This window comes from Passer domesticus, chromosome 7 (genome assembly GCF_036417665.1).
Source record: "Passer domesticus isolate bPasDom1 chromosome 7, bPasDom1.hap1, whole genome shotgun sequence".
Taxonomy (NCBI): Eukaryota; Metazoa; Chordata; class Aves; order Passeriformes; family Passeridae; genus Passer; species Passer domesticus.
In genome coordinates, this window is record NC_087480.1 from 14,692,572 (window position 1) to 14,710,303 (window position 17,732).

At 42.8% G+C, this 17,732-nt stretch overlaps 2 protein-coding genes across 11 annotated transcripts in view; both read left to right on the plus strand.

Moving 5' to 3' along the window:
• Positions 1-7,136, plus strand: part of LRCH2 (leucine rich repeats and calponin homology domain containing 2) — a 39,488-nt gene extending 32,352 nt beyond the window's left edge. For all 7 annotated transcript variants that reach the window (XM_064426968.1, XM_064426969.1, XM_064426972.1 and 4 more), the window contains one exon: positions 191-7,136. In XM_064426968.1, coding sequence (XP_064283038.1) covers positions 191-310 — 120 coding nt within the window. In that variant the 3' untranslated portion in view covers positions 311-7,136. The remainder of the gene's footprint in view (positions 1-190) is intronic.
• A 6,556-nt stretch (positions 7,137-13,692) lies between these two features.
• The window catches only part of IL13RA2 (interleukin 13 receptor subunit alpha 2), a 30,498-nt gene continuing 26,458 nt past the window's right edge, over positions 13,693-17,732 (plus strand). For 3 of the 4 annotated variants that reach the window (XM_064426979.1, XM_064426982.1, XM_064426987.1), the window contains exon 1: positions 13,694-14,043. The gene's annotated coding sequence lies outside the window, so the exon portion shown is untranslated. Of the gene's footprint in view, positions 14,044-17,732 lie in introns of all 4 variants that reach the window. The other variant, XR_010365896.1, reaches the window with a different exon arrangement.

The following is a 17,732-nucleotide window of genomic DNA, read 5'->3' on the forward strand; positions in this document are numbered from 1 at the left end:
TAAACAGATCCTAACTATAGCAAGTTTCTGCCCATTCTGTTGCTGTAGAGAGGCACAGGGACATTTAAGGCCTAAGGTGTTTTCTCTGCAAGTGTCTTCCTGACATGTGTGTGGCTTCAGAGAATGTGTTTGTTACCTGCCCGGGGGACAAAGGCATGGAACTGGTTAAATGTCCTGTGTTCTTTTGCAGGAGAGACTTTGCTTGCCTCATCACATTCTGGAGGAAAGGGGTCTGGTGAAGGTTGGCCTCACAGTTCAAGCCCTGCTTGAGTTGCCTGCGTTGAAAGTATCTCACCTTTCTTCCATGTGACATGACTTCTTGGCAGCTAGACAGCTTCCCATTGCTCTGTTATGGATTGCTCTGAGGCATTTCAGTCTCCTACACAGGAACACCCAAGCCATCAAAAACTAAAACCTGTCCAGATGCTGTAGAGAGCCTTACTTTGGAGCTGTGTGTGAAAACCTTGGAGTCAGTTCACAGTTAAAAGAACATAACTATTCTTTTTTTTCTTTTGTAATCGGATGTACTAAGAGAATCTGGTAGCATCAGGTTCTCTTTCCAGTTAAGTTAAAAGCTGCCATTTAACATCTCAGTGTTAGAGTTAAATGCTGGATTTCTTTTTTTACATTGAAAATGTTGTTTGAGTTACTTTTGAAAGTACAAAGCACACCCCCCGTCACTTTAAATTTTGAGTCAATCATTTGATTTAAAGATGAGTCAAAAATGTAGCGATGGTATGATGGTAAAAATGTGAGCAACTGATCACTTGTAATCCCCTTTCACTCTCTGAAAGCTTAATATTTGCGTTCTTTGTTTTTTGCACTCCTGATTGTAACTTACGCACTTCTAACATTGCCAGTATTGAGTGTGAGTGTCTGGTGATTACACAGAACAGGATACAGTGAGAAAAGGACACAGTTTATTGAGTTTTTCCAGTCTTCTAGGTTGGTGCCAAATATTTTTTTTCAGTTGTACTGTAGATTGTTTACCTGTGAAGTGCCTGTGTAATTGATAACTCTTAATAGTCTTAAACATTTTTGAAGTTTCTTTGTTTAAAATAGATAAAATGGAAATTTTTTAATATTTTAATAGTTTTTTTGTAAAATCAGTATGTGAAGATTTAAGTAATACTTCACATTTTTGATGTTGGGTGTTTTAAGTTTGTTGCACAATTTAATTGTTGTCTAATAATTAGAAAATACTGTAAATACTTTTTATTTATGCTATTTAATTTGATAATACCTAATTACTTTTGATTTATTGTATTGTTGGACAAAAATTGTCTACTTTTTTTTCTTTGGGACAAACAAATACACATGATGAATAAGACATGAGGACTAGTGCATACAGAGTAATTTAGGACATTTTGATAAAACTGCCAAAATCTCAGGTTTACGCTGTGATGTTCAGGATTTTGTGTAATATTGCTCCTGATCTCACATGACATTTTTACAACAGGTATATCCATAATTTAGCTGGGAAGTATCAGTGTTTATCTTTTTAGTGTTTGCAGGGTTTAATGTGTAATTTACATGAGTGTTGCATTAGCACACAGGTCAGTTTCTACAAATGTCACTGTGCTGAGACATTGGATCGATGGATAAATGTGAAAACGAAACATTTCCATTGTGGTGTTCTTTTGAAACTTCTGAGTTGATGTATTTGTTTGCTTCTGAACAAATTCTTGGTGTGTTGAATCATACACAGTTGAGTTCTTCTCCAAACAACTTGCAAATAATTTCATCATTTTGGTAGTACATCTGTTAGTATTAGTTTGTTATTCATGAATAGGTAGCTCAATTAAAGAAAAATGTTTTGACTGCCACAGAATTTCTATTTCAGGCTAAGTTATTTTCAGTTGAGGGATATGTTTGCCAGGCATGTGACAAGATTTGATTCTGTTCTTTCCAATTGACCAAGACCCTGTGTAAGATAATTCATAAAAGAATGGGGAAGGAGTATTGTCTATTGTACTGTAGTCTTATAGGCAATAGCTGACAGGAAAAATAACCTTTTTCTGGTAAGTTTAAAAATACCACTTATTTTTAAATCCATTGAAACAAGTTTGTGTACATGTAATAGCTAAAATCCACTATTGTTCATATAGTGTTGTCTTAAAACACAGCTTATGGAGAGGCTGGTGTATAAATTACTTTGAAAAGTCATAGATATAAATCTTAGGTTAGATAAATACATGTTTAAGGAAACTGGATTGCTTTGACATTTGAAATATTGTATTTCAAATCTATCTCTAATTGGTTTTTGTATCTCTTCTAATGGTTATTTTAACAACTTCAGTCTCTATTTTCATTAATGGCACTATCTGAAAAGTCATGTAAAAACTAAAGAAAAACTTAAAATTCACTAAGCAAAATGTTTGCCTGCTACACCTAAAAAACCCAGCTACTCAAAAAGAATAAGTCCTTGTCTTTGATTTCCCTGTTGTTGCTACTGCCAGAGCAAAGTTCTAGTTCAGTGTTAGCCATGGAAGTGCTAACTACAAATTATCACTTTGTTATCTGAAAAGTGATCTCCACTATTTCCTTGCCATATTTTAAAACATTTTCTGTGCTTAAGGTAACATTTTTCCTTCTTGAACTAGTTTTATTAAGTTACATCACAGTGTAAAGATTAAGAATTCCCTTGATGTAGCATGGCAGCTGCTGACTACTAAGGGGTTTTTCAAACTCCTTAGTAAGTTGAAAACTGGATATGAAACTTATGTACTCATTTTAAACTGAAATCTACTAAAACAAATTGTTTTTGGTTTTTTTTTTCATACGCTGCAGTTCTTCCCCACAGACTTGCCACCAACAGTCTTGCTTTGCCATTCCTTGGAAATTATTATGGCTGCCTTCTTGCTTATGGAGGAGGATAATTATGATTTTTCCAAGGCTTCTCTTTTACCATGCAAAGATTAAAGCCTTCAAGTACCCTTAGGAGCAGTCTGAGAAAAGATCCTCTGTGGATGAAACTTTTTCTCATCTCTCACTGCTTTTACTACTACTACTAATAATAATCTAAAGCCTTGCTAACATTGGCTTGTACCCATTGTGATTTCTTTAACAGCAATTCCAAAAATGATGCTAAAAAGACTTGAATTTGAAGTTTATTTCCGGGTACCCTGTGGAGATAGTTGTGTCATTCCTGTACAAGAACTTGCATATACTCCTTTCCCCTTTCCTTTTGATTCCCAGCATCTTACTTATTTTTGTTCATTCTCAGATCTAGTGCATGCAGGTTGTTGGTCACTCTGGGCCACTTCCCTTCTTCCTCTTGAATTTGTTTAAGAAATTGTTCCAGTGGCACTGGTAAACCACTGTGATTCCAGAATCCTTGTTCCAAACATTTCCAGTGTTTGAGATACCCATTTTCAGTTTTGTTTAGGATATGATGCCATTATTTAATACTTGATACAGCTGATAGGGTAGGTAAAAACAGAGGCCTGCTCAGTTCCTGTTGCACTCTTTTTTCACTTACAACGTGAAAAGTCATCATTAAAAGCTTTAGGAAGGTGCATTAAGTTTTCCTAATAAACTTTGCAATAATGTGGCATGAACTGTAAATTACAGAGTGGATCAGCATAGTGACAGGGCTTCTGGCCTTGTGTATTTTTTCTGTGTTTTATGTCACTGCATGCAGTATGTCACATGTGACTGATCTTTCACTTGAGCAATAATGTCCCAGATATGGTGAGGTCTTAAAGCAGTGACAATAAAATAATTGTTGTGAAGTGTGATGTCTTCCCAGAGAGTATCTCAGAAATGCTTTTCATCTGTTCTCCAGCACTGCTAATCCACTGTGCTCAGTGGGGCACTGCTGGGGATGCAGAAACCATCCAGACCCCTGATCTGGAGTTAAGATTCCAAAATCTAACCAAGAACTATGAACATAAAATAGGGAAGAATGGATTTGAAAAAATAAACAAATTTAAATGAATAATAATTTTTTTTTTTTAATTCTAGGCTTTACTGAAGTCAAGGCAGGTTTTACCCTTGACTTCAGTAGATTCTCACCTTTTTAATTTGTGGAACACCTGAGCTGGAGACCATAGCACACATGGCTTAAACTTCTTTGGCACTAGCAAACTTTAGTGTCAGTTTCTTGACTAAAATAGTGATCTCTGGTAAGTCAAATGAAGTTGTAAAATATTACATGGATTCATTTAATAAAAAACTTCTGATAAGCCAAACAGTATTTACACGGTAGGAAAAATTACATTGAAGTGAGGTGGGAAGGTGTTGTTACCTCAGTAAAATTGTAGGTGAGGACAACCATTAGGTTTTTACTGCACTAAAAACTTCATTTGAAATACTGTATCGTTTAGTGACAGTCTCATCAGATTTTGACATAAATCTGTAGCTAAATCCAAACAAAAACGAAGATATTTATTTTCACTAAAATGGAACTTTCATATGTCATGTTGGTACTGAAGAGAAGGACAAAGGTCTGGCACTTCTTCTCTCTGCTGATTATTCCTTAAGTGTTTATTTGAAAGGCTAATGCCACTCATTTCAGCTGAAAGCAACCTGTGGGAGTTTTTAGCCCTTCTGCAGATAGGAGATGTGGTAAATCAAATGTCACTTTCCCTCACCAAATCAAGCTAATGTCTGTGTTTCTGTTAGAGAATCTCTACTTGAAAAGCAAAAGTAAATAAACACACCCCAACACACACAATTTGGAATTAAGACCAGCAATGGGAAAGGCAAAGTAGAGTTGTCCAAGCAGAGAGTGCTCTGAATTGATTTCACAGTGAATCACTTCAGGCTCAGTAAAGAGGGGGGATGTGTTTTGTAGCCAAGGGATGAGGACCCTGGAGTGTGTGGAGCTTTCAGCAGAGCTTAGAACAAGAGATTTGCCAGCTTTGTGTTCCCAGAGCCTGTTGGGTTTAGACAGCTTTGTGCCAGTGCTGCAGCAAGCGTGGCTGATGGTGCAGGGGGCACTGCCTGTGCCCAGCCCTGGGCAGGGGACCTGGCACGGGCCACTTGTGCTCCCCTGCCTTTGGGCCAGTGAGGCTGTGCAGGACAACAGCTGACAAAAACACCTCCTTGCTCTTAAAGAGATGCTGCAACCTGAGCAAAACCACCTAGTGATAATTTGACAGTAATCACTAATAGATATTCAGGAATATTTAACTTTCCCCAGCAGTGGGTGATGTAGTGAGGCAGAGGATGCTTTTGCTGTGGGAATTGCAGACCTTTTCTGACTGAAAATGGCATTGTGGCTCTGAACTGGTCAATGTGGCCCTCATGCTCTTCCAGAAGGGAATGCAAGCAGTATTGCTGAGTTTGTTCCATATGCCACACACTGGGTCATGTGTCATTCATTTACAGACAGAGGGACAGGTGAATTCTGTTCTTAATGATATGCTATGGTACAGGTTTGTTTTGGAAAATATGAAGAAAAATTCTGCTGATCTTCACTGCTTAGAGAATATATGATTAATTGAATTTTAGTTTAAACTTGTCACTGCACAGAAGCAGTTTTGGCTCCTGTGTTTGTTACATAATAAAATGCCCTTTGCTTTGTCTTTCGCATAGTACAATTTTGCTAACATACTATCTTAAAATTGTGGTTATATGAAGTGTTTGTTCCCTCATTGGATTTGACCATTATTTTTTCAGCATGAGAGACAAAGGGCAGCAAAATTTCTGCAAGCTGCTTGGTCACTTTTAGGTAAGGCACAGCAGTTGTCATGAAACGACATCTAATCTATCATTTTTAGTTCAAATTATATATAGCCAATTGCATTTTCAAAAAAGAATTTTTAGAGTGTTTTTTTACATTTTTAGAATCCTAATCTTAAAACAAGCAAAAACCAAAATGTTTTTCCATGGCTACTCTAGTATCTTAGGAAATTCTAAAGGAAAAGGACGGCTCGGACTGACAGCAATTAAATTGTTTTGGAAAAACTTTGGTTTTGGCAGTGTTAAATTTGCAGTTGAACTTGATCCATTTAAAGTCTCTTCCAACCTAAATAAGTCTGTGATTGTAAGGCTTCAGTAAGACCAGAATTTCCCTCCAGAGTTTTGTAGCTCAGTTACTGCATAAAGTCAGTCATTTACAGTAAATTCTTAGCACTAAGGAGGGTTTCCTCACTTCATTCAAAGTTAAGTGAAATAAGGCAAACATAACTTTTTCCATTATAGTTTTATGAAGGCAGATTGTAAAATAGAGAATATTTGGAAAGGCCACAAGGATACCTTTTTGCTTTGTTTCATTTAAAAATGAGTCAACCAGTTAAATATTTCCAAAATGACTATAATATTTGTGTAGGGTTTGATTGTGCCATACCTGGCATGGGAACTTGCAGTAGCTGTTTAGTATTAATTTGTATTCTGAAGCTGTGCAGGACTGTGCTCCTCACGTGGAGCTGCTGATGCAGTTGTGTTTGCTGAAGGGATGTGATACCTGAAGCAAATTCCTGGCTGTAGCTGCTCTTGGCTGTGGCACCAGCAGCAAGGCAAGGCTGACATTCCCAGGAGGAGCACACACAGGTGTAGGAAAGAGGGTGGGTTGGTGGAATACATTGGGAGTAATGTGAATACTTTTTACTATTGTGGAATGTCTAGAACAATGAAAATGTGATTGCTTTACAACTATCATTCAGTTGGTATTCGGTTATTTTATTTTGTAACTTGTGGTTATAAAACTCAGAAGATGCAATGTAACCAGATGGTCAACATGTAAATGTGTGCAGGATGTGGCAAAAGTAGTTCTGAGGGCACAGCAGGAGAGTTATCATTAAAAATAGATGCTCAGATTGTGTATATACTTGCAAAGTTTTTGATAGTGCATTTCAATTGATTTTGCATTTCATGTTCTTGTAAAGTGCATCTTTCATACTTTTGAAGATTGTCTACTTGTACTATACTGTATTAAGCCTTTTTTCAGGATTTCCATTATTGCTGGAGCTTCCAACATGTTTCTTTTGAAAAATGTTCTTACTGTTATTTTGGTTTTGTAAATAGTGTTTTGTATTAAATTTGCATGGATAAACCTCACATTTCCAAAACCAGTGTACATACGCTGTGTATAAAATACAAACTGTTTCATAATTTTCATGTAGTCAAGTTATTCAATTTGATTTCATTTCAGTTTATATATTTGTAGTAAATAATGAGAATTTGTTGTATGTTCTCTCAAATGTCTGTGTTTTCATTTTGATAGATAAGTGACCTGCCTCGTTATGTCAGGAAATACATCCTCTGACAAACAAAAGGAAAGCTAACTCCTGGTTCAGGGAAGTAGGACACATCCACATATGAAGTATGCTGGGATTTTGGTTTTGACCAACACTGATGAGAATATACAAGGATCAAGATGTCCTCACTTGTGGCAATCTTTATACATCTACACACTCCTCTGAGAACCACCCAATGTCTCCTCACATTTATATTTAGAACAACATAGATTTTTGAGTCTTGCTAATGATAACCTTAAAGCAGCACAGAAATTCCTCCTGACAGAGGTGATCTGCTTCCCTTCTGTTCCCTGGGCTGGCTCTGGCACTAGCACAGATAATCTGTGTGGTTTGCAGTCATCAATTGCTTGATCCAGCCTTAGGGAAACTGAACTGACAGGTTTTGGAGCTGTAGTTAAGTTGGGTTATTCTAATGTAGGTTAACAGAGTGTTTTATAGGACCAAATTTATTTTATTTTCATTTCTTTTAGATTATTTAAAAATGTAATCCATTTTATTATTAGACCTGAATATTGAAAATAAATACTCTGTTTTGAGAGATGTTTTTCCCTGTGAGACCTCATTCTGCACCTGCACACACCCAGTTGCTCTTTTTTTTCTGATGAGGCACACTGGGGATTGTAAAGCAGAAACTGAGGAACAGCATTCCAAGGAAAGTGAACACCATTCCTTTAGAAAAGCATCTCAACAGCTGGAACTTTTTTTTGGGAGTTACCAGTGATGGGTTTATAGTTGAAATATTCTGAGTCTGTTGTTTAGTTTTCAGCTCTGAAGAAAACTTGTTATGAAAAGGCTTTGGGGATGTTCAAGGGCAGTGATGCCACATTCAAAAGCCTCTGTTCTGAGCTGAACTCCACCAAGTTCAGGTCTGAGGAGGAGCTGCTGAGGGAGCTGGAGGGGCTCAGCCTGGAGAAAAGAAGGCTCAAGGGGGACAATATCACTCTGTAGCTCCTTAAGGGAGAGTGGAGCCAGCTGGGGGTTGGACTCTTTCCCCAGCTAACAACTAACAGGATGAGAGGAAACAGCCTGAAGTTGTGTCGGGGAGGGTTAGATTGAATATTAGGAAAAATTTCTTCTCAAAGGGCGGTCAGGTATGGGAACAGGCTGCCCAGTGGAATCACCATACCTGGAGTGGGCAAGAGCTGTGTGGATGTGGCACTGGGAAAAGGGTTTAATGGTGAGCTCAGTGGTGCTGGGCTAGTGGTTGAACTCAAGGGCCTCAGGAGTCTTTTCCAGCCTTAATGGTTGTACCATTCTAACTCTGTCCCTGTTGAAACCAAGACACTGGTATACTATCATTTTTATCTTCCATGAAACTGTCACAGCTAAACTTCCTACTCTTCAGCAGTCCAATGATGTGTGTTACTTTCTCTCCTAATGCAATTCCAGATATTTTTCTTCTCCACAGTTAGTGGAGGCTGAAATCCTTTTGTACCTTGAGTGATATCTGATATCTTCAGTGTAAATGTTATTTTAATAAGAATGACATTCCAGACAGGTCTGTCATGAGGTAATGCTGTGTTAATTTCATCCTCTCCTTTTTGATCTCAAAAATCTCTCAGAAAGAGAAGGCAAAGGGACAGCCAACACGGTATTTCCTAGCAGAAGATTCCAAGTGCATGAACTTCTGAAGAATACTTAATAAGACAAATCATCCCACACTCCCTGTATTCTCCAGGCCCTAAGAAACAGAAACAAAAGAAAGCAGGATTATCTCTGAAAACTCTCAGGGGTATAATTTAGAAATAGATAAGTAGTACTGAATGCAGTTCCAAATAATGTTTATGTGAAAGCTCTTCTCCACAAACCATTGGGTGATGTGTCTAGCTTGCACTTTTCACTGTGTACTGAAATAGTAAGTGCATTCTGTTCTTTCTCCAGTGAGGACAGTGATCATCTTGTAATTTTTGGCTCAAGCAACATAAACTTCTATTTCCCAGGAATAGTTTAAATGATGGCTATATTTTTTTTTCTGGTGAAATCATAGGGGAATTCCCAAAGTTTTCTTCCTCTTGTATATGCAACAGGATTACAAAAGAAAGGTAGCAGATAGACCCCCCCAGTGAATGAGCCATGGTTTATTACTCAGTGTTGCTGCCCTTCTCTGAGTAGTGCCATGCTGCTTTGATTATCAGTTTTTGTGTATTTCCTGCATATGGCATCATTGAGCCTTATTTGTGTATTTGGGAACTTTGAAACTCCCCTTCCCAATTTGTACTTTTCCTGCTGGCTCAGAAACAGCTTTATCACCCAGACTGCTTCTGATGTGTGCTCTTCTTGATAACTTGCATTAGCATTTTATTCAAAGCGCTTTCATTGCAAATTCAGGAGTTGTGTTTGATGCATAAATTGAAATGACAAACATTTTATTTAGGAAAAATACTTGATTCTTTCAGGACTTATGTGTCCCCAGACACCAGACTGGGGTACATTCCTTTTTTTTTTCGCAGCGAAATCATTTGCCCTTTCAGATATCAACAAATTGCAAGGAGTTCGGTTTTGACTAAAAGCAAACTCAGAATTGCTATAATATACTTTGAAGACATCTATAAAACAGAGCAGATCCTACCACTTCTGTTCCCACAGGTACAGATGGAGAAAGAAACCTCACCACCATCTGTCTTTTCTCACTTGGACTTTCACATAAACCAGGAAAGCCTTATGCGCAATTTAGTAAATTTAGTTTCTGTAAATACAAATTTTTAAAACTAAATTTATTATTGTCTTTAAAAAAAACACAACAAATTCATGTCTAAATTGACAGTTTACTCAACAGTGGTAAAAACATGAGGTATTTTTCACTTTCTGACAGATTGCATCTGCTTGACAACATTGCAACTTGAATTAATCCCATGTTTCCTTGTGAGTGCAGGTTGTGCTGTGCCTGCAGAGAGTGAAGCCCCTTTACTTTAGCCAAAGAACTGCTCCTGCACTCTGATCTCCAGAACTAGAGCATTCTGCTGTTTGCCACTTTTGCGGCCTGTTTATACAAATAAACACTTGATGCCACTGAAGCTGTTACCCTTCCAAGCCAATAAACATGAAAATCCAAGCCAAGGATGTGGCAGTCAAAAAAACACACCTGGGTGATGCTCAGGGCTGCCCAAAGGAGTTTCAGCTCTCTGTTAGCTTCCAGTAGTCTCTGAGCCTTGGCTTCCCTCCACCCCCTCACCAAGTCAGCTGAGCCCCCACCTGCCTGCCCTGCAGGGCTAAAACACATTCTGCTCAGATTTAACCCAGCTGCCCACTGCTGGTGTGTTTGAGCCACCTCTGCCAGGAGGTGGAATGGAGAATCTCCTGCAGTCCCTCCAGGCTCCGAGCTGCAGTGTCCTGCCCTGCTTGCAGGCTCTGGGCCCCCAGGATGGTGCCTCAGGCTGTCCTTGTTGGCCAGCAGGCTCTAAGCAGCTGTAGATGCTGGTTTGTGACAAATCCCACTGGGTTTTTTTAGGGAAATGTCTGGGGAGCACACAGGTACTCCTGTCAGCTGGCAGAACAGAGGGTGGGATGTTTCTTCACAAGCAAGAGCATCGTGTGCTCTGGTATGTTCCAAATGAACAGCTGGATTGACATGAAATGTATCTCAGGTGCTGTTTAATTTGTCAGGCATGCTGAGATTCTGGTGGACCAAAGGAGGAATCCAAAGGTGTTTTTACCCTGCCCCATGTTACACTCTTTAGTTGGGCTCAGTTTTGAGTGGGCAGTTCATGCACTGTGGTGCCATGAAAGTGCTGCTGCAGAGCAGAAATATTTTAGACAGTGTAGGAGACAAACTGGAAGTCAAAATAAGGCATTTAAAATTAGGCTGTCAGAAGTGATTAAGGCTGGGGAGTTTATTTACTTGCTTCCCACCCAGCAGGAAGAAGACAGTGGTTAACTTGTGTTCTGTTGACCAATCCTTCTCACAGGGGACAAATTTCTGACTTCTGATGAATGTTTTCTGTGCCAGACATTCACAGAGGTAAAACCTACAAGTACAGGAATATTTGGTTTATGCTTGATACTTCCAAACTGGGAAATAGGAAACCAGTGAGGGACAGATGCTGTGGGCTGGAGGATGAGCCAAGGCTGTGGCTCCTTAGCTGAACTGCAGCAGTGTCCCTTTTGTCCTGGGCAGTGCCCTCCCCTCTCCTCAGCCCAGGAGCTCACCCCTGTGCCCAGGGCAGGGCAGGGTGGACACCAGGGTGGGCACCAGGCTGAGCTGGCAGCTCTTGCCCCAGCAGAGACAGCAGGTCCAGCTCTCTTGCTCCCTGCAATCCCAGCCTGTGGAATTAAAGGTGATGCCCTGGAGCAGAACCGCTGCAGCAGACCCACTTCAATGGCTCAGTGTCCGTGGAGACTTTCCCTGTTTATCCTTTTCCTGACATTATGTGGGTTTGTTTAAATATATTTTGGTGTGTAATGAGCCATAAAATTTGTTTTGGGCTGAGCCAATGCAGGGAGCAAGGGAGTTCAGGCCTCCAGGGGCTTAGTGTGCTGCAGGACTTCACAAAGAAAGCAGCACAGGGTGCCTCTGTGCCCATGGCATCTTCCCAGGGGCTTTCTGCAGAGACAGGTGGTGTAGGACTGGCAGATGCATCAGAAGAAGGCAACTCTTCAAGTTGCAAGGCTAGTAGTGGGATTAAAAAGTCACTGCTCAGTCACCTCGTGGGGAATTAAGGAGAGCACAACTCAATGTTACAAGAGTGCAGATTGCTGCACCCACAGGGTAAAGGAATGTCTTTCACAAAGCAGGCAAACTACGGAGATCCTTTCATTAAAGTAAATATTTTTATTTTCTCTGTTAAGACAAATCTTCCCCCATCAGCTAAAATCCATCTTGTAAGTGGCAGTTGATTAATACACTGGTGAAGGATTTATTGGTATATTTCTTAAAACTTGTTGAAATATTTGTTTTTGCTGTTGTCAATCTTTTGAGTAGTATTACTCAAATCCATGAAGTCATCTCTAATGCAGGGCAAGCCCCAAGAACAGAGCATAACACCAGGGAAAGTCAGAAAAGGGAACAACTAGGAAATAACAGGATGATCTTTGGGCTTAATCCTGTACACCACAAGAGCCTGTACCCGTGGGACCTCTAATTTCTCAAGAATTTGCATGTCAGATATTAAGTCTTAGCCAATATTTTTCTTTGCAAAAGCAGTTTTTAAACTGTTTGAGCCCTGCTTTCAAGGTGAAATGGAGCACTCATTCTTTCTCTACCAGCAGCAGATCTGCAATGAAACCATCCCAGCATGGGTTTGTTTAGTAAGTGTTGGTTCACAGCAGAGATGTGAATCCTTAGATTCCTTTAACCCAAGCTAAAGTGCAGTGGTTAGTGCAAATGCTGCTTGGTGAACCCCTCTGAAAGGAAAACCCAACACAGCCTCTATTGAAAAGGATCCTCAGGACACTTACATGGGAATGGCCCTCTCAGGGCTTTGGCTTTGGAAATTTGCTGTGCTTTTGTAGAGGTCTGAACAGTGTTGACATCAGGTCTGGTCACACTGACCCAAGCCTTTATCAGTGCTATAAATTGTTGGTAAATTATCTGAAAAAAAAAAAAAAAAAGACCCCAACATGCCAGGGACAGCTCTGGCCAGAGCTGGTCTCTCCCACTGCCAAGTGCAGGGACAGCGTGCCTGTCCAAGCCCAGCTGGGGGGGATCAGGATCAGCCTGACCACCCCTCAGGAGGGTCAGGGTGTCCCCTCCTCTCCCCCTGCAGACCACAGCCCTACAGCAGCTGCTGCAGGAAAGCATCCTGCCAGCAACGCCTTCCAGCAGCACAGCAGCTCACCCACCCCTCTGCTTCCCTTTCCCTGCTCCCTGATGGGGGTGTGCAGGCATTTCAGAAGAGGCTGGTCTACCCTTTTGCCCTAATCATATTTCCTAATCATATTTCCTGCTGCAGAACAAACCTATGTAAGAGCATCCACAAACCTGGGGAGATCAAACCTGTGCCTGATTTCACTGGCCAGTCAGTGCTGGGAAGACCAGCCCGCTGTGCCCTGGGGAGCAGTCCTGTGAGCACAACCTTCAGCACAATGATTTATGGCTGGTGAGCTGCTGAGCTGCTGTCTGAGAGCTGCACTCATCTGGGCAGGACCTTGGTCACAGTTTATCTCACAGGAAATGACAATGGAGCAAGATTTTTCTCTGATGAAGGAGCCCCACCCAATTTGAAAGGACCCAGTGGAAGCCAAGAACAAAATTTCCCATTGGATAAAAAGTGTTTTACCTTCTGACACTTGGGTTTGTTTTTTGGGGGGTTTTCCCCATAAATGGAGAAGTCCAGCAGCCATCTGCCTGTGCAGACCTGGTGTTAGTCCAGGCTGTGCAGAGCTGCAGCAGTCACCACATCACAGGTGATGGGGGCTGGGACACCTGAGACCAGCCAGGATTGCCAAGGTTTTCCCATCTGCTGGACACCGAGCCCCAGCCCGAGCCCCTCCCTGCAGGGCTCTGTGACACTGTCCCCAGGGTGTCCCACAGCCAGGCAGGGCTCCTCAGGTCTCACTAATCCAGGTTTCCCCAGCCAAACTGCATCCTGTGAAGGGGAAGTCCCTCACACATGGCTGTGTGGCCACACGCCACATGTGCAGGGAGCTGTGCTGCTGGGAGGGGATGCTGAGCCTGGGCGAGCTCTCCGTGCCTGCCACGTTTCTTCATGTGCATCCTACACACACAACACTCCCAGGCTGCCTTCGGAGGCAGCTCATCAAAGCTCACGCTCTAGAAACAGGAACATACACAGGACTTTTTTTTTTTTCATTTCAGTCTTCCAGCTTTATTTTTTTAAGAGCTAATAAGTATTTTGTCTAACACTTTACCTGGCTTAAAGGAAAATCCCAACATGTGAGGGTAAGTTGTTGTTACTTTATATTATGATTTTATTTTGTGTGTGTGTGTGTGTGTGTGTGTGTGTGTTTGAAACTCTCCAAAGCTGTTCATTTGTAATGCAGAATATGGATTTATGTATACCATACCTTCTATATAAATTTGAAATAATTTCTAGATAAATTTAAAAAAAATCTGTAAAAAATTGAAATAGTTTTTCAGCACCTCTTTATTTTTAAGTGGCACTGATGTTTGTGTTCTTGAAATAACTTTGGTTGTATCTGCTCAGAGTGCAGGGTGATGTTTAAACTGCAGAATTTCAGACAGTTGTGTATGTATGTGTGTGTTTAAACCATTGTTGCACCAATATGTCTTATCCTTTTCAAGCCACATTCTGGCCATTCTAAAATCCTTGTGGTGATCACTCCTTAAGTCTCTTCCTCTATTTTTTTTTCTTTTATGGGAAGATTTAAACAGCTTTTCATATCATTAACAGCCTTTAGGCTTGTCCTAATCCAGCACTGGCTTGCTGATAAGAGCTGTCAGCTGATATCATGCAAGGGTTGTCTGGCCAAGCAGTTATTCTGGGCTAACACTTCTCTCCTGGGGGAGGTGTCAAAGATCTGCCTCTGAAATGGGCAAATCCATTCAGCATTTTTGGACTTTTTTAAAGAATGTCTCCTCAGTTTGTTCACTTTCAGGCCAAACTGCACATCTAATATTTCACAAAGCAGCTTTCAACACCAGAAGTTGTTGATGTGAGCAGTAAAGGCTCGGGCTGCTGTTTGCATTGGTGGTCCCTGGTCACCCCAGGGAAGGCACAGGAGAGCAGCCCAGCACTGCTGCCCCTCAGACTCCAGGAAAACCACCTGCTTCCAGGGAAAATGCTGGTTTATAAGCCCAGGGCTGCAGCTCAGGGTTCAAGGACCATTCTGTGAGGCTGAACTGGAGCTTGCCCTTTCTCCTGAGTGTACCAGCTGCCCTGCTCAGGCACTGAGCCTGGAGGCTGCCAGATCCTGCCCTCAGCAGCCAAGGCTGGATTCAATTCTGGCTGCAGGGTCCCTCCAGGGCTCCCTGGCTGACCACTTCTCCCTGCCAGCCTCCCCCGGGCCAGGCTGTGCTGCTGTCCCTGCAGTGACTGGGGGGGTGGTGGCTGCTCCACCCCTGGCAGATCCTGCCCTGCCCATGGCACCACTGGAGACAAAGGCAGGAAGCAAAAAGGAAGAGATTGGGAATTGCCAGCTCCCAGGTCAGGGCGTTCAGCTGTATGAATAGCAACTGCATGTATAAAAAGCAGAATATTTGTTTTTTCACTTGTTAGTCCCATTGCACAGTGGTTGTACCAGAACACCTATGCCAGCACCTCCATAAACTCTCTGGTGCATGGAGTTTAAAGGAGAAGTAAAGGGAAATTTATTTTCCTTATTTCAAGGGCTTGGAGGCTTGTGGAGGACAAATCAGCTTTAAAAGACAAGACAGAGAAGAAGAAACCAAGAGATTATTCTCATTTTCGGATGGTCTGAGTGGAGCACTGGCTCCCTTTGCTGCCTGTGCCAGAGCCATCAGAGGCAGCTGATCCCTGCCTGCCCGGAGCCCTGCTTTGCCTCCCCATCCTCAATCAGAGCCTGCAGAGTGCTGCCCTGCTGCCAGCCCTGCTCTCACAGTGTCTGGGACAGCACCTCATGTGAAACATTTCTGCCTTAATAACAACTCTCAGCCTAGATTTCTGTATGTCTAATTCTGGAGCAACCTGAAAATGAGATTGGAAGTGTTTACCACTGTGAATAATTACTTTAATTACTTTTACCACAAAAGTAATTACATTTGAGGGCAAATGCTGCTGGGATAAGACTGGTCCAAGGGAGGGCAGGTGGCCAGTGGAGATGGTGATGGCCTGCCTCAGGATGTGCTGGAAGAGGCTGGGCTGGCACCTGGGCATTCCTCACAGCAAAAAGGCTGGGCAGGAGGGTCCCAGTGAGGTGTGTCAGCCCCTCCCAGGATTTAGCACTGAGGAAGGGATTGCACACCTGGCTGCCATTGCTCACCTCACTCTGGTGACAAAACTGCTCTTGTGGAAAGGCAGCAGCCTCTTGGCTGCACTCAGGTTTTCAGGATGGCAGCCAGCCTGGGGGCTTGCTCTGCCCACTCCAGTAACTCCACACTGGGTTCAGGATTGCAGCAAGATTTAGGACGCTTGCCTTTCCAGATAAACTCAGTCTTGAAGCCAGGCTCACAGCCATGTGGTGGGAAGATTTTGGTCTTTCCTAAGGCAGCCTCTGGGCCAGGTAGGGAACAGTTGTATTCACCTGCCCCCTCAATAGGCTGGTGGATTTGGTGGCAGGAAGAAAATGGAGAGTGTTTTTCTAACTCTCAATGAATGCCTGCAGGGTCAGAGCCTGGTGTCCAGGAGGCTCCTGCCCACCCTGCAGGACAGGCAGGGGAGATGGTGTGGGTGAGAACCATTTATCTTTGGATGTCTCCATTTTCTCTGCTCCAGCAGGGCTCAGTCTGCTGGATACAAGGTGTTCTTTCTGCCTGCCCTTGCCTGAAGAGCAGAGAGGGCTCCTGGAGCAGCCTTGGGCTGCCCTGCATGGGTTCAGCAGCTGCTCTGACTCTGGGCAGCACAGGTCCGAGTCTGCAGGCAGGGGGGAGCAGGAGCAACAGGGGAAATGGCACCTTTCCCAGAACAGGGGTGCACAGATCTTCCCTGTAAGCCCCATACCCCTGGCAGAGCCAGGCAGGGCCCCTGGCAGGACACCCCTGCACCCAGTGCTGGGAGCAGCCACGAGCAGCCACATGGCAGAGTGCTGCCTGCACAAATAGGTACAGTAGCTCCTTGTCCTCCCTAATCCTTCTGTGGCAGAGCTTTTCTGCTCTGGAGATAATTTTTGCCTTCTTTTACATCTCCCTCTGGATGTATTCACAGCCTGTTGCAGTTGTTGCTCTGCCAGCTTTGTGTCTTCAGCTGTTTCTGTGATGCCCTGGTGCATTTAGTAGCAAAATTTGGCATTCCAGCTGCCATTCCCCTTCCAGCATCTCCCCAGCCTGCCCTGCACACCCCCAGCCCCTGGAGCCCTGTTTTTCCTGCAGGCTGGTTCCCAGGCACTGCTGTGCACTTTGGTCAGCACTAATTCCTCAGCCTGCTTTGGATCTCTTTCCTGCTAAAGTTTTATGTGCACTGCTGCTCCAGGGTAGAGTCACCAAGTTCTTGACTCAGCCTGGCCCTGTGCCATGAGAAGAACTCGATTATCTCACGGTCTCTGCTAAACCTAAGCCCAGCTGCATCAGAGGCAGAGTCAGAGCAAGTCCTTATGTGGGCAAAGGGTACGTGCAGGCTGTGGAAGAAATTGCTCCAGGAGCAAAAGGTGACTCAGTGTGAAGACAGGAGCCAGCAGGTTGTGCAGACTTCAGTCAGGGTGTGCTCCCAAGACACAGCACACAGAAACCATTTCGTCAGGAATTGCAGGAAACTGCTGGTGGATTTGTGCAAGGGCTGCCTCATAGGCAGTGGAGAGGCTGAAAGGCATCCACTGAAAGGCTTTCAGTCATCTGAAAGGCAGAGGCAGTGTGTGACATTTGACTTTGGGCTGGATGGGTCTTTCTGGGAGCAGCACTGGTTACAGAAAGCAGAGATTTCAGTGGAGCCAGCTCCATGGCAGCTGCCTTGTTGGCTCACAGATACAGGCACATCCAAACAGCTGCTGTCCTTCCTG